The sequence below is a fragment of the Tachypleus tridentatus genome, chromosome 8 (genome assembly GCF_004210375.1).
Source record: "Tachypleus tridentatus isolate NWPU-2018 chromosome 8, ASM421037v1, whole genome shotgun sequence".
NCBI lineage: Eukaryota > Metazoa > Arthropoda > Merostomata > Xiphosura > Limulidae > Tachypleus > Tachypleus tridentatus.
The window spans coordinates 34,430,012-34,457,612 of NC_134832.1; the positions used below are offsets into that span (position 1 = coordinate 34,430,012).

Here is a 27,601-nt window from a genome sequence, read left to right on the forward strand (position 1 = left end):
GATCAAATGTAGGATCTGAAAAAGCTGCCACGGTACTCCATGCAGTATCTTAACTATATAGAAAGAAACTAGAATATGGTACTGGTATATCCCATAACAAATCATTTTAATAGTACTTCACAAATAAACCTTGACAGAAACAGTGTTTAAACTACATAATAGGTTTTACTGTCATGCCATGACCCAAAAAACACAGAGTACTGTCAGTATAGCAGTTTTCACAAAAACTTTACATGATCTAAATGAACTCTCCTCCCCCACAAGTTGCTACAGATATGAAATGTTCCCCAAACACTATCAACTATACCCTATATCATGAGACTGAGACAGATAAATTTAAAAACAGGAAGACAAAAGGCAGAACACCTAAACTCAATGATACTGATGTTAAGTGTATTTGTTTATGTAGCCTTCAGAACATAAGAAAGACTACAACTGATCTCAAACATGAGATAAATGCTCATGTACCAAATGACAGAAAGGTATCCAGATCTACAGTATCAAAAAAGAATGGAATATTTGGCAATATAGAAGCTAAAAACTTTTACTTCAACTTTCCAATATTGCCAAGAGACTGAAATTTTGCTAAAATGTAGAAACACTGGATTGTTGGTGATTAGAATACATTGTTATGGACAGATGAAGTTGAGTTTGAAACATTTGGTTCAAAGTGTAGATTGTAAGATCAGTGAAAGATACTTACCTTAAAGCATAGGACCTAAAATGAAGTAACTGTGATGGTTTCAGGGGGTGGTTTTTGCTGAAACAACAGAAGATGTTTGCAAAATAGATTGAATAGTGGACCAAAGCTAGTACCATACATACTGACCCTGTTATTGTATACCTAGCAGTTTGATAAAAGATTCTACTACAAAAATAATAACCCCAAACACTCATCCAACTTATGCAAAAATTACTGGCTAAGAAAAAAGCTGCTAAAGTCATTCAAATGATGCAATGCTCCCAAACCAAATGAGAAGATCTTGGATTTGAAATATCAAAAGTTATTTCCAAAGAAACTGTATGGGAGAGTATTAGAGACACTTGGAGTAAAATCCTAAAGGAATCTGATTAAATATATTGCAACAATGCCTGAAAGACTGCCTGCCATTATTAAAGCAAAAGAGTGACAAACAAAATATTAACTGTTTGCTGAACTCAAGCACTTTCACTGAATTCCCATTACACCAAATATAAATATTAATAAAATTTTGATGTTTCACCTATGGGTCACCTTCCATTATTCTTTAAAAGCAGCCTGAAATCTATTTTTTGACTTTGTACTAACATTTTTGCACAGTACAAATTGTTTTTTTTTATGTAAAACTAAGAACAATCAAGCAAAACCTTTGTTTAACTTTCAAGTTATTGTTGTCATTCAAAAACTTCTCCATTTTGGAACTTTTAGTCCAGCACTGTCCCTTAATATTTTTTGCTGATTTTGTCAAATACAATGTATTTTACTTTATAAGAACTGAATAAATTTAAAATGTTTTAACACTCTCAGAACTGGTAAAGTGTAATGACATAGATAAATCACTGCCTCAGCTTTGCTGTTTCAGAGGGGAGAGATGTCCTACCTATTTTCTTTGTGTTTGATGACCTTTCCCACTCTACAACCTTCTATTAAAAAAAGACTAATACACAATTCAAAATGAATGACATGCTCCCTCTACAATTCTGCTTAGCAAACTGATCTGCTCATTATATCACTGAAGAATGGAATAAATCTAATATTCACATTGCAGGCTATGCTTGTACATGGTTGCAAACAATCAACTTCCAAAACAATGTGCATTTTCTCTTGCTCCAATACTGCAAACGTACTATACACATGGCAAAGTTAGAAAGACTACTCAGTTCCACATGTAGCACACATGAAGCATGACACATGATAGGAGGTATTGTATGGCATCAGGTATCACAATGGATTAAAGTGGAAGAACTATATATTTTCACCAAATACTTTTTGTCCTTTAAGTCAATGTTATGGATACTGAAGATTTGTAACAAAATTTATATGGAGAAAAGTGCTCTGTAATTTGTTCCAGAGAAATTTCAAAGTGAATTTATGAGTTTAAGTAGTGGCTTTTCATTTTGATCCCAGTCAAAGAAATTATGCTTGTAACACCTTATGTTAGCCTATTTGTTACCATAACTGCTGTCCATAATGTTCAATGTACATACACAAGTTTCACAAAAATTTGTCAAAGTGTTTCAGTCATCACCTAGCCTAAGCTTTCATGACTTAGGATCAGAAATTCAATCATATGATATGGAGGATGGTTGGATAAGCTTACAGAGAACTGGAATAACTTTCAAAAATTCAAGGGATTTTTGCAATTTGTTTAACTAATAGAATGATAGGTTCTTAAGATAAAGAAATAAGTATACTAACATTAGCTTTAAAATGGTGTGATAGACTCTAGGGTAGATTATAATTATGAGTCTGCAGTGTTCATTTGTGGTACACCTATGGATTACTTCAAACTCTACTTGACTGATATTTCCCTTCAATTACAGCCCCCCAGTGGCTCAGCAGTATGTCTACGGACTTAAACACTAAAAACTGAGTTTCGATACCCATGGTGGGCAGAGCACAGATAGCCCATTATGTAGCTTTGTGCTTAATTTAAAACAACAACAACAACCCTTCAATTACAGATTAACATAACAAGGTGACATCATAAATAATTTGGGAATCATCAGAAAATACATCATTAAAGTAAGACACACATGAAGTTCTTGCAGACAAGAACTTATTACTAGGAATGAACATTAATATTACATCAGATGTGACATCAAGCTTAGTGGGAAAGACCAATGGTGCAGGTGCTTTTATATAAGAAGCCTTAGGAAGAACCATCAACACCATTTGGCTATGGCCTGTAAGGCACCTTTCTGATAATCTGATATTACATCAGATGTGACATCAAGCTTAGTGGGAAAGACCAATGGTGCAGGTGCTCTTATATAAGAAGCCTTAGGAAGAACCATCAACACCATTTGGCTATGGCCTGTAAGGCACCTTTCTGAGTATACCAAAGACTGACAAAGTTAGTTGGGTTAGATGTCTTGCACAAATACTTGTATTTAAGTGAAAGGATTTCATTTATCTTCAAAGAACCAATAATAAAAGTATTGTAAAATTTGATTCAAAATACATATATTCTTCAAATAAATGAAGGAATAAATTTGTCAAATGAGACCTTTAGACTACACATTTCTATGGGTTAATAGAAATGTCGATATATGGCAATGAAATTGAAAAACAAAAACAATGGAGAGCAATTTATTTTTTAAAATTCATTCATTTGTTTCAATTTCTGAATATTTACCTGATAACAGCAGCAAAGTTAATATGGTCCTTTTAAACCTTAATAAAAAGGTATAGAAATGCCTAATCCAGAGGCAGGATAAAAGCCAAAATTCTTGAGCTTCTGCATGCAAATGTGTCCCTTCAACTAAACTCTACCCTACACACGTTTTTTAATCAAGCTAGAGGTCAGTAAATGTTCAATCTTCACATTCCCTATCACATGACAATCCAAATTGCCAATGTCTATATTTTCTGCTATTGTCTTGTAATTCTGTGTAATTTCTCACTTATACTATGCAAATTACAGATCTAAATTGTCATTTTACAAAAAAGAAAGAAAGGAAAAAAAGAAAAGTTTTTTTGGCTTAGAAAAAAATAAGCAATAGTGACGTCACATGAGCATCCTGCTTTCAAAAATTTTTATAAATTCCTCTAACAACTGTTATCATATTCATTGTAACCACCAGAAAGCAAAAACTCCACTTAATTAATTGCCACATGGTCTAAAGACCTTTGACTAAGCATAATTGAACAATTTAATGCAAGTTTCTTTGTGAATCATTGTTTGAACAGGTGTGGAGATTTCTCAATTAAAAAAGCAACATAAATTATATGTTTTTAGGACTTTGTATTTTATATTTGTAGAAATGCTTCATGTTTTAAACTGAATAACTGATTTCAAAAACCATTTCCATCTCCACAATATTTTTATGTTGAATTAAAGTTGATTTGGACTGTACAAGTGCAAAAGCTTGAAACAGACAAGATTTCAGATTTAAATTACTGAATTTCTATCTATTTTTTTATTTTTTGTTATAAAAGTAACTAAAATATAAGAAACTTATAAAGTTATTATATGTATTTTTAAATAAAATCAATAAACAAAATACTCATGATCAATGATAGCATGTACTAAGCTTAAGCATGGTTGTGAATTCAACATGTTCTTGTAACTGAATCCATAGTTCACACAAAGTTGTTTGACATAATAAGCAGCTGTTGTTTGAGAAGATCAAAATTCAATTGTAAATAAAACAAGTACAAGCTTGGAATGTAAAATTAAGTATTTAGTAATTGTCTATTACAATGTCCTCACAATTTAGAATGTGAAAAAAAAGAGTATTTTGGTGTTGTTTCATATTTTTTGTAGTGCATAAAGAAACTGGTCAACTAAACAATTCCATATACAGTTCAGGTACAGAAAATAACAGATAAAATATAGTTTTACTGGAAAACAATGACATGAAAATCACTTTGAACTTGTAAAAGTCAACACTCTAACTTCATATATTCACAAACAAAACACTTTAGTAAAGATAATTCATTCAAAAATATGATGTTTTGTACACAAATAATATTTAATGTTTACTAAAAGACTGCTTAATTTCATGAAGCTACATTAAGTATTTTCAGGGTTACAGAACATGTATCTTCATAATGGTTACAAGGGAGTATAAAATACAGAATCCTGTGTCCATAGAGTTAAATAAATGATAATGATGTTCCTAATAATTAAACATTACTTACTTCTGAAGCTTCAATAGCTAAATCCACTTCTTCATCACATACATTTGACCAGAATTCAATACCTTGCAGAGCAACTTCATCTATTTCACTTTTCATGGCTTCAATCGTAATCTATAAAAATCACAATAGTAATAATATCAAAAACTATGCATAATATATAAATAACAATGTTACTAATGCAAACACAACTAAGAAAATCTGAGCTTGTTCTTGCCCAGACAAGATATGAGTCAAAATAATACTGTTTAGAGCAACTTTCACATTTGTTGATTTCTGAATTTTACTGACTTCTTCATTCAGGTTTATAGATTGTAGTTACACATCCATATGGGTAAACTAAGTACTTCTTACTGCTACGTTTGTGACCAAGATTTATAGCCATCTTATAATCAGTACAATGTTCTATAACTGAGTAGTGTTAGCACAGATTTATGTGTATTCTTTATGTTTGTATATAACAATTCTACCAACTACTAAAGGTTGTGTGTTAAAGACCTGTAATGTTAATCAAAGTGAATAGTATTATATATTTCTTTTCACTTACAACAAATTTTAAAGATATCTTAGAAGAAACTGTGATACCTTATACTTAAAAGAATATATAACATCAAAAAATGAGCAATAATCACTTACAGCAAACAATGCAGGTCCCATGTAGTGTTCCATATATTGATAATAAAGTGACATAATCTTCACTAAGCACTGAAGTGATGCTACACGCACCTGAAATAAAAAAAAACTTTTGTGTGTTGTGTGTGTGTGTGTGTGTGTGTGTGTGTGTGTGTGGTATATATACATAAATTTAAAAACTTCTGATTTCATGCTGTGGGCTTACAGAGGAGTAATCTTGGCTTGCTAAGATTACAAGAAAGATTATCAATACCTAACTTGTTTAGGTACTACCTTACTATTACTATCCACATTTCATCTCATGAAAGCTTATAGCAAAAACCACAAGTCCTTAAAATAACTTTTATAAATGTGTGTGTAAGTATGTGTGTGTCTATATATATATATGTCTGTGAAAACTATTTCAACAGTTAAGTAAATGTTAACAATACTACAAAAATGTATACATTACAAACATCATCAGTGCATAAGTTAAAAAGTGGGATATAAAACATGCACAAGCTTTGGAAGTGAATGTGGAAGTAGAATCAACTGCAGGGGGTATTACTTCATCTACCAGTCTTAATCTTGTTTGCTAGCCTTGTATGTTAAAAGTAAGAAAATGAAAAATAAGTTATAATAGTAATATATCAATGATCAAGCCTAAAATGTCTCGCATCTATATCACCCTTCACTACATGCAGACAACCATAAGGAGATAACTCCTTTAAAGAGGAATACAAGATAAATGGAACAAAAAACAACAACAAAAAAACAAGGTCCTACCATTTGGATAAGCAAGGCATTTCATCCATCATTATACTAATAAAAGTACAGGAACCCAACCAACTTATCTAAACTAGTATATCTCCTAACCTCCACCTATTAAATTTACATATAAAATCTACTGTAATTACTAATATTTAGACTTTATTTATCCCTTGTAAAGTTTTTTTTTATAATAGTGTTAACAGAAAATAATAAAATACACATTAAAACAGGTGCACAATTAAAAACATTTAAATAAGGTCAGTATGTGACCACTAAAAACTTGACTCACATTTCAACATCACAATGCCATCTTCAGGAGTGAGTTGGAAGACAATGTCTTACTTATATTTTTTAGGGGGTTATGTAAATCATATGACCTATGTACAGGTTTAAATTCCCACATGAACATTTTAGAGAAGGTCACCCTATATTTCTGCAGTCTTTAGCTTGTTCAAAATTTCATATTGTTTTGTATACAAATACAGCTTAGTTACTAAACTTGATAAATTATAATTCTAGGGTAGTGATTAAGTAATTTATGTTTTATATATATATTTGAATAACCAAAATGTCATAAAATAAATTATTTTGCTTCACATCCTCCATGTGTTAAATTTCTTATGGGTTAATAAGTTATGACTAGCAGCAACTGAATACAAAAGGTTACAACTAGAAGAGATAATTGTTTGCTTTATTTCTTTATTTACTGTTCTATGTTTCAAGAAAATCAACTCCAAGAACATGTTTGTAAATATTAATAATCTATATAAATATACAATGTGTAATAACTGAAATGTGATTGCATTTTACAAAATACTAGTTCACTAAAACACAGCTGAGATAGGTGGCTTTATAAAGGCTAAGGGTCAGTTTTATATTACTGGATATGGTAACATGAGTGTACGTGCTCCATATCACTAACTTCTGTACTGTTACCAGGCACAGCTGAAAGTTCAATATAATGAAAATAATAAATTTATATAAATGTATAATGTAATGAGTTTTAAACTATTTTGTCTAAACATTTATGTTTGTGTTTAACTCATAGTCATTTTAGAAAGAAAAAAGGCATAATTTATATTTATTTCCTACGGTTATAACGTGGTTATGACGTCAGTCAAACTGACAGACCCAATGTAGTTAGGGTAGAGAAAATAAAAGTCAAAATATAAAAGTCTTACTGAAGAGAAATGCTTGAAATGTATTTAGGTTTTAGAGGTTACCTAAATAATATTTAAAATTTCTGGAAAGAAGAATAGCTTTTAATCAGAACATGAAAATCAATTCACACTTGGATTATTAATGAAACAGGCTTAACATTTTCACAAATCTTAAGTAAAAATACTTCATTAGAAAATCTGATTTTTTGTGTACAAATTACTTGGTCTTTACTAAAAGTCTACCAAATTTTGTAAAGACATACACACACTGTATCAAACATTACAGTGTAAATATTTAACGTATGCAAATATGTATACATAAGAACTTGTATATATTATACTGAGCCAGTTGTAAAGTGTTAACAAACCATCAAACATGATAAAAAATAGTCTGACATTTTGCATATGAAATCACTAATGCGTACTGATAATCTGTCAAATTTTGAGAATGTATGCTTACTAATTTAAAAGTAACAGCATGAAAATTGTAACAAGCACTAAATGATTACAAGGTCAGTCCCATGGACCAAGCCAATGCTGAAAGGGTTAATTAATGTTCATTATTCAAAACATGAAAAGGAGATACGAGACAGAAATTAATATCTCTTGACCAGAAGCAAGCTTTTGGTCAGTTTTTGTCTCAACTTGTAAACCTAGAAAAGAATTAGTAATTTGAATTTCATAATGTTTTTGAATTCAAATGTATTAAATTCAGCAGTATCTTACTTGCCAATGTAAGTGTACTTAGAAGAATCAGATGGTACAAAAAAAATTTCTATTTCATGTAGTTAAAAATAACTTCATGGTTTAAGTTTCCTAAACTTTTCAATACTTTCATAAGCAAATAAAACCCAAATATAAAGAATCTAGGAAAAATAATTCTGAGAAAAATGATATGCCATATTCTTATTCTAAGTGTCATCACAACACAACTAAAGAATGCATTTAAATTTCAATAATAGTCTTAGCACAAAGTAAACAAGTATGACTAATAATTTACTTACAACACTGTTAGTAATTTCAGATGTTAATTTAAACAGATAAATGTAAATTGCAATTCATTTGCTCTTCATTAATAATTCTGTAAAGTGACTTTTTTTTCCAAAACAAAAATAACTTCTAAAGTTTTTCAATAGTTTTAAAGATCTGTAGAACTACTAACCTTCAATATATACATCTAAGCAAAGCACAAGCTTAGGTAACAAATTATTCTTTAACTTTTTTGTATGCAAAAAAAATCAACTGATCAATTAGCTTTGCACTCACCTGAGTGTTTGATGACTGGGTTGCTTCACAAACAACTTGCATTATAAAGTGACGTTCAGAATCTTTTGCAAAGTTTGCTTTGGTAAACTCTAATGAATTTAAAAGTGCATTGGTAGCAGCTAGCTTTACATGATCACTGGGTTCATCTTTTCGCATTCCATGAACTATTGCTGTTAAAATGTCGTTAGACTGAGTAACAAGAACATCAGGTTCCTGTTGAAAAATATACACATCATTACAATTAAAAACTAGTTTCCCTCTAAAGAAAAGAAGGCTACAAAAGTTCTGCAAAATTTTATAGCTGAGAACTATAGTCATATGAGAAGATGATTAAATATGAGGATAATACTGCAAGTAATATAAGGCAGCAGTTTTTGTTTTAATAATTGTTTTAAAAAATCAACACATTGCTAAAAATCACTTAAGTCTTCGTTTGGTAAATGTGTTTCAATACCTGCTGATGGGGAGTGCTAAATACACATATTTAATCATATAGTATTAATAAACTGTGTTTTTAATATTAACTACTTTGAAGCCATTTGAGATCATATACTAAATCAACCACTCCCAAATGCCTATTCAAATCACAGAATATCTTTTGAAAAAATAACAATACTAACTTTCATAATAGAAAATGAACATATTTTAAGGTTAAAAACAAAAGCTTATTTCTTCACATCATTAACAGTTATCTTTGAGACTTATCAAATCAGTAACGTGCCAAATACAAACACTTATTTTAAACTCTGGATTACATGATATTAAAAAATTAAACAAAATGACAGATATTTGTATCATTTACCTTAAAACTATTTCAACTTATCTGTATAGTAAGGTCAAGGAAATACTAACATGTCAATATTTTCAGTATATTTCTGAATTAAACAGCAAACAAACTCTACACTTCCCATTCACAGTTATTGGTTTTGTTGGTTACACTAAGTACAACTTACAACAAAAAGAACATTAAAAAAATATATTTCAACTTTTCAAGTTCTTACTATATCTTGACAAATATATCCTATAGTTTCTAAGGTTGATTCTTTCATCATTTCAGAGCTGCTAGGATCAGTTATGTTTTGAGTGAGAATCTGAATAAGTTCTGGCCAATGACCATGTGGTAGTTCTGCTACAGCAACATAAGCAACACATTGTGCTGCTGAACTAGGTCTAATGGTTTCTGTTCCTAAGGATGCCAATACCTAAATAAAGAAGAAAATTATACATGCACACGCACATATATTATAAAAAGAGAATTTAAAAACAAACACATCATAAACAGTGGAAATGCGACCTATACCTAAAGTTTTACAAAATAGGTACATAAAGAGTAATCCATATAGGATTTTAAATCTTAAATTTATACAATAAAAGTAGCTGTTTTCAACACATTTAATGTGTTTGAGAATTGAAAATACATTTATATTAGAAGTGAAGTTTCAAATTATTTTTTTATATAATTTAATGCTCACTGTATTGCTGAAGCCAATATCAGTGTGCTCAGAAGTTCCTTTAATTAGTAACAATTAACAAAAAACACCTTGTCATAAATACCCAAAATGTATATAAACTTTTAAAAAAGAAACTTAAATCAACTGCATTATAAAGTAATACATAAATTTCAAAGAAAAGAAATTTAATATATTCATATAAATACTGCAGACAAAACTTTTAGAAAATAAATTTATATTAACAGAAAAAATATTTATTTTAATGTACAAGAATTAAAAATTTTTATGATAAAATACTGATCTTACATTCTTTTTAATATATGTCTTAATATCCTCTGGGAACTGAAGCCACCTCTGTTGATACCGAACCCTAATTTCAGAATCTTTAGAAGTAAGAGAATTTTTTAGCTGTAGGCCAGCTGCCATCCTAGCCACAGGACTATTACCTGCATGTTGAAGTACATCTGACAGTGATTTCAAGAATTCTGGCTGTAAAGATAAACTATTTTAATTAAAATACTTCCAAACTAAATATTGAATGGTTATATATCAATGAAATTGCAAAAACTAACAAGCTCACTTCACCATTATTTTACTTAATTTATACTTAAAAACAATAATGAATATGTTGTAAGAAAATATAGAAATTAAGTATAAAGCTTGAATTTCATCTACTGGATAGAAAATATGTAACTGAAATATTATCATAAAACAATGTAGATGTTTTATGATGCATGAAATTGTGAATTTTTAAAACTCATTTTGGAAAAAACCAAATTATAATTTTTTGAGATATTAGAAAAGAAAAAACAATTCTACAGCACTTTGAGATGTTGGAAAATTTATGAAGTTGGTTCCCATATAATGGTTTTATAAGCTTCATGTTTCAATTTTCAAAGATAAAAATTATTTGTACAAGACTCATTAAACATTTTGCAACATTTAATACAGTAATTTGTATATAAAAATATATTCAACATTCACAACATAAAAAAGGGATTACGTTTAAATATAGAGACCATCACATTATTTGTTTCCATCGTTTGTATTTTGTACCGTTTTACAGTACAGACTGAGACAGAGATGGCTTATCTATATATTAATTCACTTAATCTGTACTAACCCTTTCAAAAGAGATTCTGCCAGTTTTTGCTTGTGCTTGGCTAACAACACAGAATTTGTACTGATATGGTGCACATGCACCCATGTTATTGTATCCAGTAATTAAAAAAAACTTACCATCAATATTTGAAAATGTTACCTATTTTGTCTGTGTTTTAGTGGGCCAGTATTTTGTAAAATTCAGTTATATTGTGTTTCATTCATTAAATATATAGATACCTCAGCAAACACAAAAGATAAAAAGGTTTTATTTCAAATTCTAGATTTTCTAATATCAGTAATCTAAGTTCCTAATTTGTACATTGTATTTTTACATCACAAATGTTTAATGTGAACCCTTGCTTCATTCAACATAATACATAACACTCAAAAATTAGTTTAGATGTGTTTTCCTAATATCTGTTTTTCAATTAATAAATTAAATGTATAATATAAACATTGAATTATAATATACAATTTGATACCAAACTTAATTACATAAATTAATAAAACAGTAGTTCAATAAAATATTGAATGTGAATCAATGTATGAGACATGTCCTTTCACCCATAACCCAACTAGAGAGGGTTAAGATAAAAAAAGTTTGCAATTTTGTCCTATTTCTTTAAAATCTGTTGTGTCCAGAAAGATCATAGATACATATATTGCTAACAGTGGTGTCTGAGCTATGTTTGAAAAGTTGCACACACAGGCAAGACTCAACATTCACTCATGAAGTGACAGAGAATGCAGGCACGAATAGTATAGGTGCTAAATTTCATTCAGCAAGCATATTCTAAACTGCATTAAAATTCACCAAATTATCATTGATATTTCAAAATGTGACGATTTAAAGAATAAAACTAGATTTACCATATGTTATTGCTGAGTGGGTCTCAGCATGACTAAAATATTCAACAATTCCATTTCATGATGGGAGATAAAAGTAGCACAGAACTTTGGCTCCGAGTGAAATACATTTAACCTCTTCAATATTCATGAAATAATTTACACTTACAAATTAACTTGAAGTTATCCAATCACTGCAAACAGGTACTTTTGCTTGTACGAAATATATTAAAACAAATTTCTGTTATTGCACTATCTTTCATTTAGGTTTATCAATAACAAATCAAGTAATTCAGAATATCTGTTGATTCTAATGAATGTTGTGTTGAACAAGCAGTTAACCAAAAAGGTTTTTTAAAAACATTTGTTCAGAAAAAACAAATATAAGATACAACATAAATTTTTTACACTGAAAATTATTTCCAATAGGTACTTACCTCTATTCACATATTCAGTGCTGTCCTCTATATACAAAAATTACTTTATGCTCCCACCAATTCCAATGCATTTCACATGCAAGTCATCATGCACAACCTCCCACCAATAAGAGAGTGGTATACTTTCTTGACGCACATAACCCCCTTGTTTCAATTCTACTAAACTGTCCTTCTGAGTTCAAGAGAGAAAAAAAAAAAAGCACCACCTCTTTTCAGTGAAGATCAAGGGTGGAAAGTTTGAGAAGAGATAAGTACCTATCAAAATTACACTTTTAGTATAAGAACCTTAGAGCTTTTGGTACAGTGCAATATCTCATTTCACATGAAAAATTAGAATCCCACAGTGAATAGGAGGAGGGATCAGTGTGAGGAAAACAAAGAAGCATTCTTCAAAGAGTCTGAAGATTATTCCAAACACATCTTGAGAATTGAAGATCATGCTTGGGAAACCAATTCTGTACTCCCACTGTAGAAAGAGGTGTTGCAGGTATGGGTGAAAATAGGACAGAACATTTCTGCTATGGGTGAAAATAGGACAGAACATTTCTGCTATGGGTATTAAAATTTTATTAAATTACAGTAAAGAACAACCTTTCCAACTTTTTTGAAGATGACTTAAGTAGGTCAAAACAATGTTCTCTATTTTAATAAAAGTATTAGTACCCATTCCAGCAATCTTGAGATACAAATGTACAAGGTGTTGTCCTAGTGACTAACAGACAAAGTATCTCCAACATATGACACTTTTGATATACAGGAGAGAGGAAGGCTGCACCACTGGAGAAGACACAAGGAACTGATGATTGGAAGATATAATGAATAAAAGGCCAATCTTATCACAATCCAAACCCATTGAGTCAAGAAACAAGAGAAAAAACACAGGTAGTGAAGTAAGAGAATGAAATAGTGGGAAATGGATTCATTTGAATAAAAAAAATTGAAAATTTGTCTTAAAAAAAGCAAATTGAGATAAGCCTAGCAAATTCTATAATAAAAACCTGGAATGCAATCTGTAAAAAGGTGAAGGAAAACTGACAAAATTCTGGGCCATCTTTAACAAAGTAAAGTTGAAAATCTACCAACACAATACTGCAATCTGAAGCCTGTGTAAACATGATAATAGGGCATATAACCTACTAAGTGTTAATATATATATAAAACATAATGCAAAATGAATAACCAAACACAACTGTGTTGGCAAAAACAAAAAGTAACAACTTTCATAATCAGAAATATACAATAATCCCACAATCAAATAACTCAACAAGTTAAAAATATCACTTTCACATAAGATTAACACTCCTACGAAAAGACGTTTCTAGTCCTGATTTCTCCAAGCCCGTTCCCCTGGCTGTGGTTTCGCTAGATAGTAGATAGGGACAGTGGGAATCTCGTTAATCCATTCATTAATGGATTTAAATGGCAATTTCATTTAAATACAAAATTATTAGCCTAATATTAATAACCTTTCATGTTGCTCTGGGGCCTATTAGGCCCCACTTTTCGTAGGAGTGTTAAACTTATTGAGAGAAATTAACACAAGAATACAAAATAGTTTTATAAAGACAGCACAAACTAAATGTTACAACATGAGTACTACCAAATGAGTAGCAACATTTCAAAAGAATTAGACAGAGACAGTCACATGCATCAAGAGTATGTCCCATTCTTATTGGTAGAGGTTTGTCACATGACGATTTGCATGAGATGACTTGAAATCAGCCAGTTCCAGATGTGTGAGAGCATGGATACCAGTGCTTGCATTTTCTTCCAAAACTTGAAGTGACTGAGATAATTGAAGAGAAAGAAGTCACATGCATCATAAAAGTATGTCACATTATTACTGGTAGAGAGTTAGTGCATAATAATTTGCATAAGACATGCACTGCAATCAGTCTATTTCAACTGAAGGAAGATAAAAGGCTTGTGGCATGCACAAAACTCTTTTTGCATATAAAGTGACTGAAAACAGATATTTAAATAAGAGAAGGTAACATACTGTATAAAATTCTCCTTTCTTAACTTTCTATCAAGTAAAGGCTACAGTGCTATCAATTTAACCTCTTCTGTATTATCTACACAAACAGCATAAACTTGTAAATGTAAAATGTAGTAAAGTTTTTTCTAATAGATATGGAAGCATGTTTTTGTATAAGTGCAACTTTTGTATTAAATACTAGACTTGCTTTTGAAATAAGACTAAAATGATCATATTTGAGTACGAGACATACCAAAATGCATTAAATTAAAACAAAAACAAAACTGTTCCTAGCCAAATAAGTTTATTAAGCTTTCATGAAAATGTTATTAAACTATTAAGTGATCACTCTAGGTAAGAATGAATGTTTGTTTGCTGTCAGGGGGCAAACTACATAATGGTTATCTGTGCTGTGTCCACTACAACTATAAAAACCAAGTTTTTAGCATTGTAATTCTTCGAACTTATCACTGAGCCATTGAGGAGCAAAACTGAGAATTAAAATCTGAAATAGCTTGTGCCCAATCAAAAGTATATGTTTGCTTCAAAGATTATTTGGCTGTAAGAAAATAAAAATAATACATATCTTTGGATGAGACAAAATTTATGGTTGGTTGGTTGATTTCGTGTTTAATGGCACAAAGCAGCTAGGCTATCTGCACCAAATGCCAAGTAAATAGGTAAAAATAAATTAAATGTAGTAAGATACATAAAAGGAAATGAAGGTAAAACAAAACAGCATTGAAGAGACAAAATTTATAACCGAGTCTTTCTAAAATATTTTCTTGAATTGATTTTAATAAGGTAAATTTTGTTTTACTTGCATTAATTTATCAGTAGTGTAAAAAATAAATCATAAGTTTTTATTTGTGTGAAATACCCACTGAAACAGCCCATTTTAGCTACATTTCTCAATGAATGCTCACACATTCTACTGCCATCATCACACATTGAACTACAGAATGCATGTCTTCAAAAAGCAATGTTTCTAACAATATTTCATAAAATACAAAATGTTCAACTTGATAAGACAAAAACACTGAAATTTTTGTAATTTTTATGCATTATTTTTCTATTTAATATAGTAGACTTAGGTATAGTATTTAAATTTAAGACTTATTATTTATTATGAACAATAACATGACCAAATCAATTTCAAGCATGGCTTCCACACACATGCAAAAAATGTGTTTTATAAAACTCAATTTTAAGACACCATATAACTGAAAGTATAATCTACAGAGTGGTTTTTAAACTATGCTCCGCAGAGCCTTTGGGTTCCGCCATAGTTTACTGGGGCTCCGAAAGGAAATTTTAGAATGTAAATATTTTTTTCTAAAACTACAAAACTGAATCAGAATTTGCTATACAAAAATGTAAAAAGTAAAATATATCTTTAACATAACATGTTTGCCTAATGCTAGGCAATTTTATTTAGCTTAGGAGAGGTTCTCGCAGCAAAAGTATTAATACAATCTCAATTAACTTCCACAGTGGCACCACTGGTTGCTAGTAGATATGGCACCATCTCAAAATTACATGCATCATTGGAAATGCAAGACAGCCTAGTAATTTTCTTATGAAACAATGGTCATCCCTGGGTAATGATGACAACTGTCATTTAAAAGCCAGATCTGGATTAGCAGCTAAATCTTGAATTAAATGAAACACAACGTCATAGCTGAAACTTGTCCAAATTTGAAATATTGTGATGCAATTAGATGCAGTATCAGTTGTTTCAATTTCAAATTATATTTATATTTATGACAATTATAACTGGTAACTGTTAGGTTAGGTTAGATTCGTTGTAATTTAATTAAATAAACTTGGTACAAATGATCTCAATGACATCATACACCCGCATGACATCATGTTTCATTATGTTTGAGATTTAGAAGCACATCACATTTGACTTAATATTGTTATTTGGCTTAAAATTTCTGTATAAAAAATTTGTAAAAATAATAGGGTTACTCTTTTCCTTAGAAAAATATATTATTCTAGCAGCCTAGTCTTTTTTCCATAAGTCTTTATTTCCAACTTTGTTATGGTAACACTGATCTTACGTCAGCATGTCATTGTATGATGATAAAACTCAAGTGTTTGAAAGTGTTTTCATTAAGAAACTATTTTATGTCCATGAAAATACTTTTCAAGTGCCAAAGATATAAGAATATGTTTTCAGACAAATTGATAATTAGTTGTCACCGTTATGATGGATAAGTGGCTGAATATCGGCAATAAATTTGATATGAGTAAAAATCTTCCTATGCCTAGGCCTAATACTAATTCATCTGTGTTATCATCACGTGCAAGCATACAAGATGATGCAATAAGCACCAAAACAAAAAAGAAAAAGTATGATGAAAGTTTTATTGAATATGCTTTTACATGGACAGGTAATGTAGTGGGTTGTGTGTTGAATGTGGAACAGTGTCGAGTAACAGTAGTTTGCATCCAGCAGAGTTAAAACAGCATCTACAAACTAAATACTCCCAACTAAAAAAAATCCAACTTCTGAGTATTTCAAAAGAAAGTGTTTGCAATTAATTACAAGGAAAGCAACATTTTGTTTGTTTGTCCAACAGGACAACAAAGGTGCTCTTGTTGCTTCATATCGTGTTAGTTACCATACTGAAAAAGCAGATGAAGCTCATACAGTTGCAGAAGAATTGATAGAACCATGAGCAAAAGATTTGATAGAGTGGACGACTGATGAGAAATTTCTTAAAAACAAACTATGTGCTCCTTTCTGACAACTCGGTTTCTCAAAAAATCAAGGGTATGTCAACAAATTGCTTAATGGAGTCAATAAGGCGAGTAAAACGAGTCCAACTTTTTTCAATTCAGATGAATGAATCAACAGATGTTGCAGGTTATGCAATGTTGCTTGTGGTTGTTCCCTGTTCGAAGCTAATTTTAAAGAAGACATACTAATTTGCAAACCTTTGCCTACTCAAACAACAGGTGAAGAAATATATTAAATGATCAATTTATTTATGGAACAACATGAAATCCAAACGCAACTTTCCTCAAGTATTTGCACTGATGGGGCTGCAGCTCTGACTGGAAAACTTTCAAACACAGTAGCACATATAAAAAAGAAAAACCCGGATATCTAGAGTATCCACTGCTGTCTTCATCATGTACTTGCAATGAAACAAATGCCAAAGACTTAAAAAAGGTATTGGGTGATGTCATAAAAATAGTTAATTTTATAAAATCAAGACCACTCAATGCAAGGATCTTCAGTTTACTCTGTGAGGATATGGAACATTTGCATGAAACTTTGCTGCTTCATACTGAAATTATTGGGCTTTCTCAGGGAAAAGTACTTGCTTGGTTTTACAAACTGCATGAGGAGATAGGTTTCTTTTTATCAGAATGCCATTTTGAACTTGCATATAAATTTGAAGGACAAATGCTAGATACAGAAAGTGGCTTACCTTTTGGACGTATTTGCCTATCTAAATTAAGTGAATGCTATAATGCAGAGTACCAGGGTAACATACTTCAAAGCTCTGAGTAATATGGAAGTGCTTCAATGTAAGCTGAAACTTGGGGTAAACATATACTTATGGAACAACTTGATTGCTTCGAAAATCTCGGTGGATTTTTTACTTATGAATGAAATTTCCTTAAGAGAAGATACAAAAATTTGTCTTGCAGCACATATCTAATTTGTGTACAACTACTGCAGAGTACTTCCCTGCTCATTTACAAAAATTACTGTGAATTCAAAACCCCTTTGTTGACTTTGCAAGTACCAACGATTTGCCTTCGAAAGAGAAAGAACAGCTTACAGAAGTTTCAACTGATTACATCCTAAAAACAAGATTTCAGCAGGAAGAAATTACACAATTTTGGATTCAAATAACCATGGAATACCCTGAAATAAGTAACAGAGCTTTGAGAATTCTGATGTGCTTTCAAATAACATATCTTTGTAAGCAAACATTTTACCATACAGCTACAAAGATCAAATTTGGAAACAAGCTAAATACTGAAGATGATTTACGCTTACAGGTAACAACTAGTACTCCAAACATTGAACTACTCTGTGAACAAAAGCAAGCCCATCTGAGCTACTAATGAATAAGTACAATGTACTTTTACTGATATAAATTTTGTTTAAATATTAATATTTTTAATAAATTTATATTCTAAAAGCTTGAAGTAAACTTTATCTGGTGCTAGTGACCGATTGCTTTTATTTTTAGTGTATTTTTGTTTTTATTAAGGCTCCAGAATGCTTTTTCTTTCTGATATGAAGCTCTGCAGGTTTAAAAAGTTTGGGAACCCCTGATCTACAGCACTAGTATACAGCAAAAGTAAAACTAAAATAAACTCTATGTAATTTTTTATAATGGTTCTAAATATACAAAATGTGAGGTATCCTAAAACACAGACACGAGAATCCTTAATGTGAATATTTGTGCCCTCAGTAGAAAATGTAGTTCCCATGAGCTGAAGAGCATGCCTGAGAATTATGGTTCTGGATGCCATACATCATCTTAGTGGATCCCAGAAATGATTCAAGAGACTGTTACCTAGCAACCTCACAATCCAGTCAATATGGTCAATATATTTGTGTTTAAAAGTCCTGGCTCTGTAAGGCTAAGCTCTGTTGCATTGCCCATCAATACAAAACTGGGACTGACAGCTTCTTCACAGGATCAAATAAAAGATAGCAGTCACATCTCTTCATTACTGTCCCTTTATACCTTCTCTGTTGAATACATACAAATCTGCATTACCAAAGATGTTTACATCATGAAAAAGTAATATAAAATAAATGGTGACTGTAAAGCTCTTTCCAAACACACAAATCAAGAGTCATTTTGGAGGGTTTACAATTCTACAGATTTATGATCCAAACTGAATGGATATCAGTTTAATTACCTACTACGATGTAGTGGTTGAAGCAAAATGCACAGTCACCTGATGTACAGTCCATATAGGGGTATTCATTTTCTAAGTGTTTGGTGAAAACTGTATTGCTTATGGCTACTCCTGATGTCCTCAAACAAATTAAAAGCTGTCATTAGACAGTCTTATTCTCAAAGATTACATGAAAATCATATGCTGCTGCAATTGTTAATGAATAGTTTTGCCATCACTGCTGGTACACTTCATTAGTTTGTTGAAAGCATTCCTACAGTCTTTGGATCATTCTGTAACTGACACCTAGGATGCTTGCCACTGGCACACAAAATAAAAGAACCTGTTACATGTGTTTCTCTTGGTCAGAACTACCTACTGCTCATGAGATGTTACTTTCATACTGGATACTATTTACAACAATACACTTTCATATACCCAATGTTTCTAAGTATCATTAATACTTATGCATCATTTCATAAGGCTAAATATAATGAATGAAAAAATCATGTTTATATAGAATTAGGCCTAAATTATTGCCTAAAATATATTTGAATCTTCTCATTTTCACACTGAAAGATATAAACATATTTGAGTAGGCCTAATAAAGAGGTTATACAGTAGCATTTTCAAGGCTAAAAATCCACAAAAATACATATTTTTTCCTGATTATAAATGCTTAAGACAGTGTATTAGCAACACATTAGCAAAGCTCTGTGAGCTCAACTACTACACAAGACTACTGTGTGAAGAAATTGCTGCCATGTGAATTTTTTAAAACAAATTATCCCCTGATATAGTATAATGCAACAGGTATTAATATTTTTAAAATGAGAGATTGCTTCATCTATTAAAATTCAGGTAATCCTTTTAGTATTTCTGCTGCATTTGGTTAAAACACATAACCTGGTTTTTGATAATTAAGATACATATATCATTGGCAAGCACTATTTAAAAAACAGTGTTTTCTAAACAGCCACTAGCAAAAATACACTGTTAACTGAAGACACACAGGTGCAAACTGTATGCATTATAAAAACATTCATCAAGTTAACGTAAGCTATGAATAACAAATATTAAAATATAATGAAGAGACAGAATCTGGACAGTGGAATGATTACATTCAGAAAAATTAGGCCTTATATGTAGGATAGCAAGCAGTTCATTTTTTTATTGTACAGCAAAAAGCAATAAAATGGATTTGGGTACTGTGTTCAACATGGAAGAACTAAGCCATAAATTTTAGTTTTATGAGCCATTAAACTTATCAATGGCAACAAGAGATAAAGAGCAAATAAAAACATCCAATTTCTATTAACAGTGACACATACAAGTCCATATCTCTCTACCAATGATTTGAGATACATCATTGTTAAGCAAAATATTCAATACTAAATTACACTGTAGTTATCACTTCACAATATAACATACAAATTAAATACTTTATCTTTCATTATCACTTTTATACACATCTTCTATAACTACAACTGACACCATATTCTGTTATCTTTTCTCAAAAAAACCAATTTAAAAATCATAGACACGAGTCTACTGGAGTGCATACAGAAATAAAAACTTACTCAAAAGACTTGAGTACTTGATACCAACCTTTGCAACAAAATTGTAAAACAATGTCAAAGCATATTTCATAATGCTTCAAATGAGCAATACCTCTCACAGCCTTTTTTTCAGTGAAAGGAAGTTCCATAATAAGTAAAAAGATTTCAATCCAGTGACATAAGTAATTCTGAAACTAGTACAGAATCTCAGAAAGCATTGTTTATTAAAGATTAAAAAAGCAGAATATGCTATAAAAAGTAACTGCATTATTAAAAAATGAAATATTTCACTTATGAAACATGAGGAAAATGACTAACTATCTAGAAGATCATGAAAATTTATAGATTGGCAATTTCATTAACTTACCAAATTAGTTTGTGCAGCTTGTTCAAGATAATGTTGTGCTGCTTCTAGTTCAATTTTATCTGGAAGAAAACAAGTCAAATTTTAGTGTTTTTTGACATTACATGGATCAGTAACCTTAACATTTCCAACAAGACATCAATGATAAGATGAAACAACAGACCAGAATTCTTTATATTACATTTCTAGAAATTCTAAAAAATATATTACACATAAAAAATGATGATCACAAAAATTATAAACTTATCGCTTAACTGTATTGAAACTAATCTTTGTCACAAACAATATATTATTTTTTCACATTAAATGTGAAGTCTAGCATTCGTTAACTTTTTACAATATTAACTATATATTTTTTCTATTGAACCAGTAAAATAACTACATATCATACAGTTACCAATGAGATTTGGAGATGAATTAAACTATCAGTCTAGTTTTGCTATTTTATTTTCAAATTCAAAGATCTATAACATATTAAAGATAAATCAATCAGAAAAAAGCATTCAATTTCTTCTTCTAAGTTTCCCATTTCATTTTTAACTGCCAATTTTGCTACTCTAACATTCACTCAAAAACAACTGGTAAACAAAATTAATAGAAATGTATAGATTTTACAACACAGCCACTTCATGTCTTAATTTTTTTTTTTATAGGCTAACAATCCTTTCACTAGAATGGGCATATACATATCTCCTGGAGAATTACAATAAAAATTTAGTTTCGATTAGATAATAAAATATAAAAAAAAAACATTTGAATCTTCATATTTTTTATACAATGCATCAAAAAAAAACTTCTTTTAGTACTTTTCATGCTTGAGCTGCCTCAAGATCTAATAGCAAATAGCTACCTGGTTTATACATTTGGATTCACAGTCATTGTAAAAGTGATTGTAAAACTAAGTTTAAATAAAATATTTAGAAAGTATAACAAGGTTTTCTACAAAAATGTCTTCAAAACTCATGCAGCACAGACAGCTACCAATTTGAGTCACAGGCAGTCACACAATAGTGAGTGAAGCTTAACTCAGAATGTTTCAAATCTGTTAGAACAAGTAAGTACTAAGTTCACAAATTCCACTTGCCACAGCCAAGTGTTTGAGAGAACATTTACAGTCTTGTTCATGACAATGCCCTCAAGGCTCAGCTACCTCTAACTGTTGAAATCTGAGCTTTTGAACAAGGTATGTAGACTGTTTGTTAGCAGGATGACAGCAAAGGATCAGCATCTATGGCATTTTTCAGAAGCTCTTATTTTAAAAACAAATGTTAAACCTAAACAATAGTTTATAAGGCAGTTACAAACATTTCATGTTTTTGATCCTGTTACCTTCATTAAAGTAAAATGTATCATGAAACCATACGAAGTTTTATTCATGGTCATCTTACATTTCAGTTCAATTATTTTCTAACTAAGGATCAATGAAGAATTAAGTATCTACAGCCTATAAGTCACAAACTACAGAAATTAACTTGTCACATGAAATAACTATAAAGGTGATACTGAGAAACACAATAGTGCACTTAAAAGACTAATTAGCAAATAAGATATTACAAACAGTAAAATTATACTATGTAAATAATCTAAAGTTTAGTGAACAATACAAACATTACATATGTGACTGCAAACAAGTAAAATGTAATAAAGGAAGCCATACTATAAAACCAAAGTGGAAATGGATGAATACAGGTAGGCCAGCAATAACCAGTTAGGAAACAATGATTCACAGAATGTGAGGATCAATTTTTATGCTTTAAATAACTTTACTGTTTAAGTCTTGCCAAATAGTTAAAAGAATATACACTAAACCTACAGCCAGACATAAAACAAATGAGAACTTCTCTTTTAGAAGATAGAGTGGATTAGTGATGACCAGAAATAGAGACAAGTTTCTATTTAAAAGGAACCAGAACATAGCATTGCTATCAGATTTCTCTATGCAGCATAGGTAATAAACAAGGGGAGGCATATCTCATCATAGTAGTTGATACAATACATATATAGATACTGACACCACAATAAGATACACATATAGATACAGAAGCTTAACCAAAAGTTTGTTAGAAAGTTTGACAGCCTTGTCTGTAACTTATGATCTATATTACTAACATTGCCATATTAAAGTACCCCACGTTTTACAATGCTTTTACAAAGAATACATTAGAAATTCTGACTTTTTTGTACAAAAGGCTTATAATGTTTATTGAAAACTTGAAAAACTTTGTAAATATACATAAATCGTATTAGACAATTTACCAATACAATCATATCACAGCTTCCGAATACAATAACTATCATTCTGCAGTTCTACCACACATTTGCAATAAATACACAACTTACATCTCTTCAGAGCAGAATGAATAACATTTTCTTATAAATAAAAAACCTTCAAGGAAATAGACTGTTTGGCAAAAGTGTGTGGTTTAGTAATGTAAAAGTTGCCAGACAATTCATTACTTAAACTAAAACAGAGATCACAAAAAATATTATACACCAAATTCTGTGACTTTTTTGCACAATCTAACATAAAATATTATGACCAAAATTTTCAAATATTTCAATAAAAGTAAAAGGCAGACACTGTTTTACAACCTTTATTTCACTTCTTTAACTGTTTGGTTCTGAAATTTATTTGTATTTATTTCCTCAAACATCATATAATATAACTATCTTTCTGATATACAGTTCTTACATTAAATAATAAAAAAGTAAACAAACTACTTTGAAGAGCTTTCCCTTGCTTTGCTTCACAATTTACACCATTTTTTCTTTCTTTTTTTTAATTCTCAAGATATTCATTACACCTCCATGTAGCCATTTCGCAGCTTTTAAACAATTTCAAGTAACAAAGTGATTAATCTTTCACATTAGAAGCTTTACATATATGTAAAAATGGCTGATATGGGGAGAAAAAGCTCTAAGTAGAGGAGCAAACAACGTTTCGACCTTCTTTTGTCATCATCAGCCATACCAGCCGTTTTTAGATACGTATTTTTCTCTACTAGTGGGTTTTCTTATCATCACAGAACATTAGAAGTTTTATTTTGCACTTGCTTATGAAGCTCTAGCATTGTGATCTCACCAATTTTCAACTTCTACAGATGAGTTCCCTGAAAATCTTTCTATGTCTAACTGCCATTAAGAAAACCAAAACACATTCCTACATTCTTTATCCTCTTTTACAGATCTCATTAAAAAACATAAGCCATAAAAAAATTGTGCTTCCTAAATTGCAATTTCAACTTTTCTTTTACTGTTTTGACCAGTTGTCTGTGCTGCAAAAGAACTGTCTCACATTATGTTGATTTCTTGCACATTCTTATTTTGGAGTATAAACAGCAGTTTACCAAAAGCTTCAACAGAATCTTCTAAATTTGTCACCATAAATACATAAATCATGCCTGATAATTCAGATTATTCAGAACTGAAATAAAAACTTCTGACAGTTACATCTAAATTCAAGAGTCTATCTCTCTATAACAGTCTCACCCTAAATTCCAGCAGCAAGAGTCATCTGTTTCAAACTCAATATCTGAGTTCTAAATTCTCATGCAATTTTCATTTAGGGATGGATCTGGTTTGACAAGTTGGATAATCTGTTACCTTTTTGTAGACCTCCTGGTTTGATAAATCTAGACAGTAAGTTAAGTAGCAAGAAATTATGCTCCCTAAGAAGAAAGCCTAATGCTGGTGCAAATGATTGGAACTTGGTCAAGTAAGATAAAAACCATTGACCAATAAAAGCAAAAATCTTCAGTTTATAGTCAAGAATTTTGTCAAGACCTCCATCCATTACTGCTTCAGATGTGAAGGATTTTTGATATTTGATTAGATAATTTCTTTAGGACTTCTTCCTAATATGCTTAGTGGTACATCAAAAGTTATTTCTACTATTTTCAGCCCCTTTACCACATGGTACTATAAAATCTAAAAGGAAATGTAGAACTTCTATTAATATTTGTGTAGTCTACTTTTCATGTAGGAGAATCATAAAATAATGTTAAAATACCTCATGAGAAGGAAGCAATATTCCACCCCACTTTACAGGGTTTTACAAATCACATGCAAGCTACAACTTCCAATGCCAATCAAACTATCCAACTACTCCTCTTTTCTTATTTTTCTTTTTTCTATGAGTTGGCTGTCAAATGAACAGTTAAAAAAGACCATCAAGTGACACATGCAATTTTGTCCAATTTTCTACAGTAGTTTCCAAAAACTTTGACAAATGTTATCTACTTTTCCATGCCTCATACATTCTGATTCTAGTCATCTTGTCTTCACTAACTTCTAATCTTCATAAAAAAATTTTGACATTCACTGCCTTTTCTGTAAAATCTAGAGTGATATGAGAAAGTTACAAAAATTTGAGTATATTTAAAAGACAGTTCTGCATTACATCAATTTTTTTTGTAAAAAAACAATTCATTAATATTAATCTGTTGCAGCAATGTGAATGCAGAGAATGTACATTATATACATGAAACTTTCCTTGCTATTACAGATTATGGCATATGAATGTAAGTTTTGTCTAATCATTAATACTTCATTACTATAATAAAGATAGATGGCAAAATTATATTTCTTACCTGTTCAAAAATATTCATTTTGTTCAACTCAAGAAATCTGAAAACTTTCTGTTCAATCATGATTCAAGTAAATTTATTAAATGTATATTCAAAACACAAAAAAATGCTAAATATGCTAAAGTTTCAGTACTGACTAAGAACTGTACACAAATTAATATAACTTTCAAAGGACTGAGAAAGAATTACTAAATTCAAGGACATTTTCAGGGCCTATAGGTTATTTTCCAAAATTTAAGTACTTTTCTAGAAATGGAAAGCAAATGTTAATATTTTCTCACTTTGAGAATACATTTCCAATAGATACTTATCTTTACTAACAAAATAGCTAGCTTTCCTCAATTTGTACTGCCCTCTACATGCATAAACTATCACTCACCATTAACTTTCATGCACCCACCTACCTCCACATATTTTCAGCTCTAATCCAAAATCACACACTGGAAACCAACATCCAGTTGATGGTAGAATGAGGGATTCCAATCAGAGGGGTTAACTGTCACATGATGGATCTACATGAATTCATGGAATATATTAATCTGACAATACGTATGACATCATCGCTTGGACAGGACTGCACAGAAGATAAAGCATATAAATACAAAATATCAACCTCTGAACCCACCACATAGCTGTAGAGGACATGAGTGGAAGATCTATACCACAACAATACTCTAATTTAGGAGGTTGCATCTACGACAACACCCCAATGGCTAAGAACTAGAAAGTGGAAAAAACTCTTGTGCTACACCAAAAGAAATATAGGGATGACATGTGGTAGAGAACCCAGAGGAACAACGATACTAGAGACATTGAAATGGATGACCACAAAATCCTTATTCTGAAAAGCAGTCTGTCCCTGATTTTTGTAGGATGACAGAAAACCTGGGAAATGCTAGCTGCCAGGCTCAATAGCACACTGTGAAATAAGAATCTTAAAAGCCTTGGACAAATGATGACTGGTAGCATGATCCAGAAGTAATGGGAAGAATACTGGAATTGGAGTCAAAAGTGGAAGATAGACAAAACAAAAACTTTCTTTTGTCAAACCCTTGATCACCCTCAGATCAGAAGTGAATAATTTGTACAAATATGCCCCTAACTGACTCAAACATCACCGGAGTCTTTGGAGCTGTTGGCAAAGGAGAGTACACCTGCCAGTCAAATGACAGAGCCTCAGAGCAAGGAAAAGGCAAAAACTAGAAAGAGGTATGGAGTGAGGTACAGATGCAGGTTGAGACAAATGAGCAACTAAGGAAGAAGAGGTTGAGTTTTACCTCACAAATTCCATACGTGACACAAAAGACTCAGAAATATCTCCAAAAAGAGACTTATGGAGAAAAAACTACCCACAGATCAGAAAGATATGTATAAATGAGTTATAAGGTGAAAACACAGACAAAAAATTGGGTTTTGTATAAATGGACGGGGATTCACAGTATCCACTCACCAAAAGGCAAAAATTACTCTAGCTATTAGAAGTCAAACCAATGCATTAAGGACAGAAGTCTATGGTGGGATGATAAGGCATGCCAGCACTAGCCCTCAATTAATATATGAAATGCATAACAAATACTTTAAATTTAAGAGGATAAGGAAAAAGAAGGTAATCGGATGAGAGCTGTGTAACTTATGAGCAAAAGGATCATACAAAACTAGCAATAAAGAAAAACATATAAAGCCTGAGAAAACTTGTCCATAATCACTAATATAGACCTAACAGATTCCACATGAGATATACAA

The 27,601-nt window shown here is 30.9% G+C and overlaps 1 protein-coding gene across 9 annotated transcripts in view; it reads right to left on the minus strand.

Annotated features, from left to right (window-relative positions):
* Positions 1–27,601, minus strand: part of LOC143222143 (importin subunit beta-1-like) — an 81,139-nt gene that overhangs the window by 36,816 nt on the left and 16,722 nt on the right. For 7 of the 9 annotated variants that reach the window (XM_076448180.1, XM_076448181.1, XM_076448182.1 and 4 more), the window contains 6 exons: positions 21,276–21,334; positions 10,410–10,592; positions 9,654–9,854; positions 8,653–8,865; positions 5,480–5,569; positions 4,847–4,957 (listed from right to left, as the gene is read on the minus strand). In XM_076448180.1, coding sequence (XP_076304295.1) covers positions 4,847–4,957; positions 5,480–5,569; positions 8,653–8,865; positions 9,654–9,854; positions 10,410–10,592; positions 21,276–21,334 — 857 coding nt within the window. Of the gene's footprint in view, positions 1–4,846; positions 4,958–5,479; positions 5,570–8,652; positions 8,866–9,653; positions 9,855–10,409; positions 10,593–12,490; positions 14,277–21,275; positions 21,335–25,281; positions 26,908–27,601 lie in introns of those variants that run through there. The other 2 variants (XM_076448184.1, XM_076448187.1) reach the window with 2 other exon arrangements.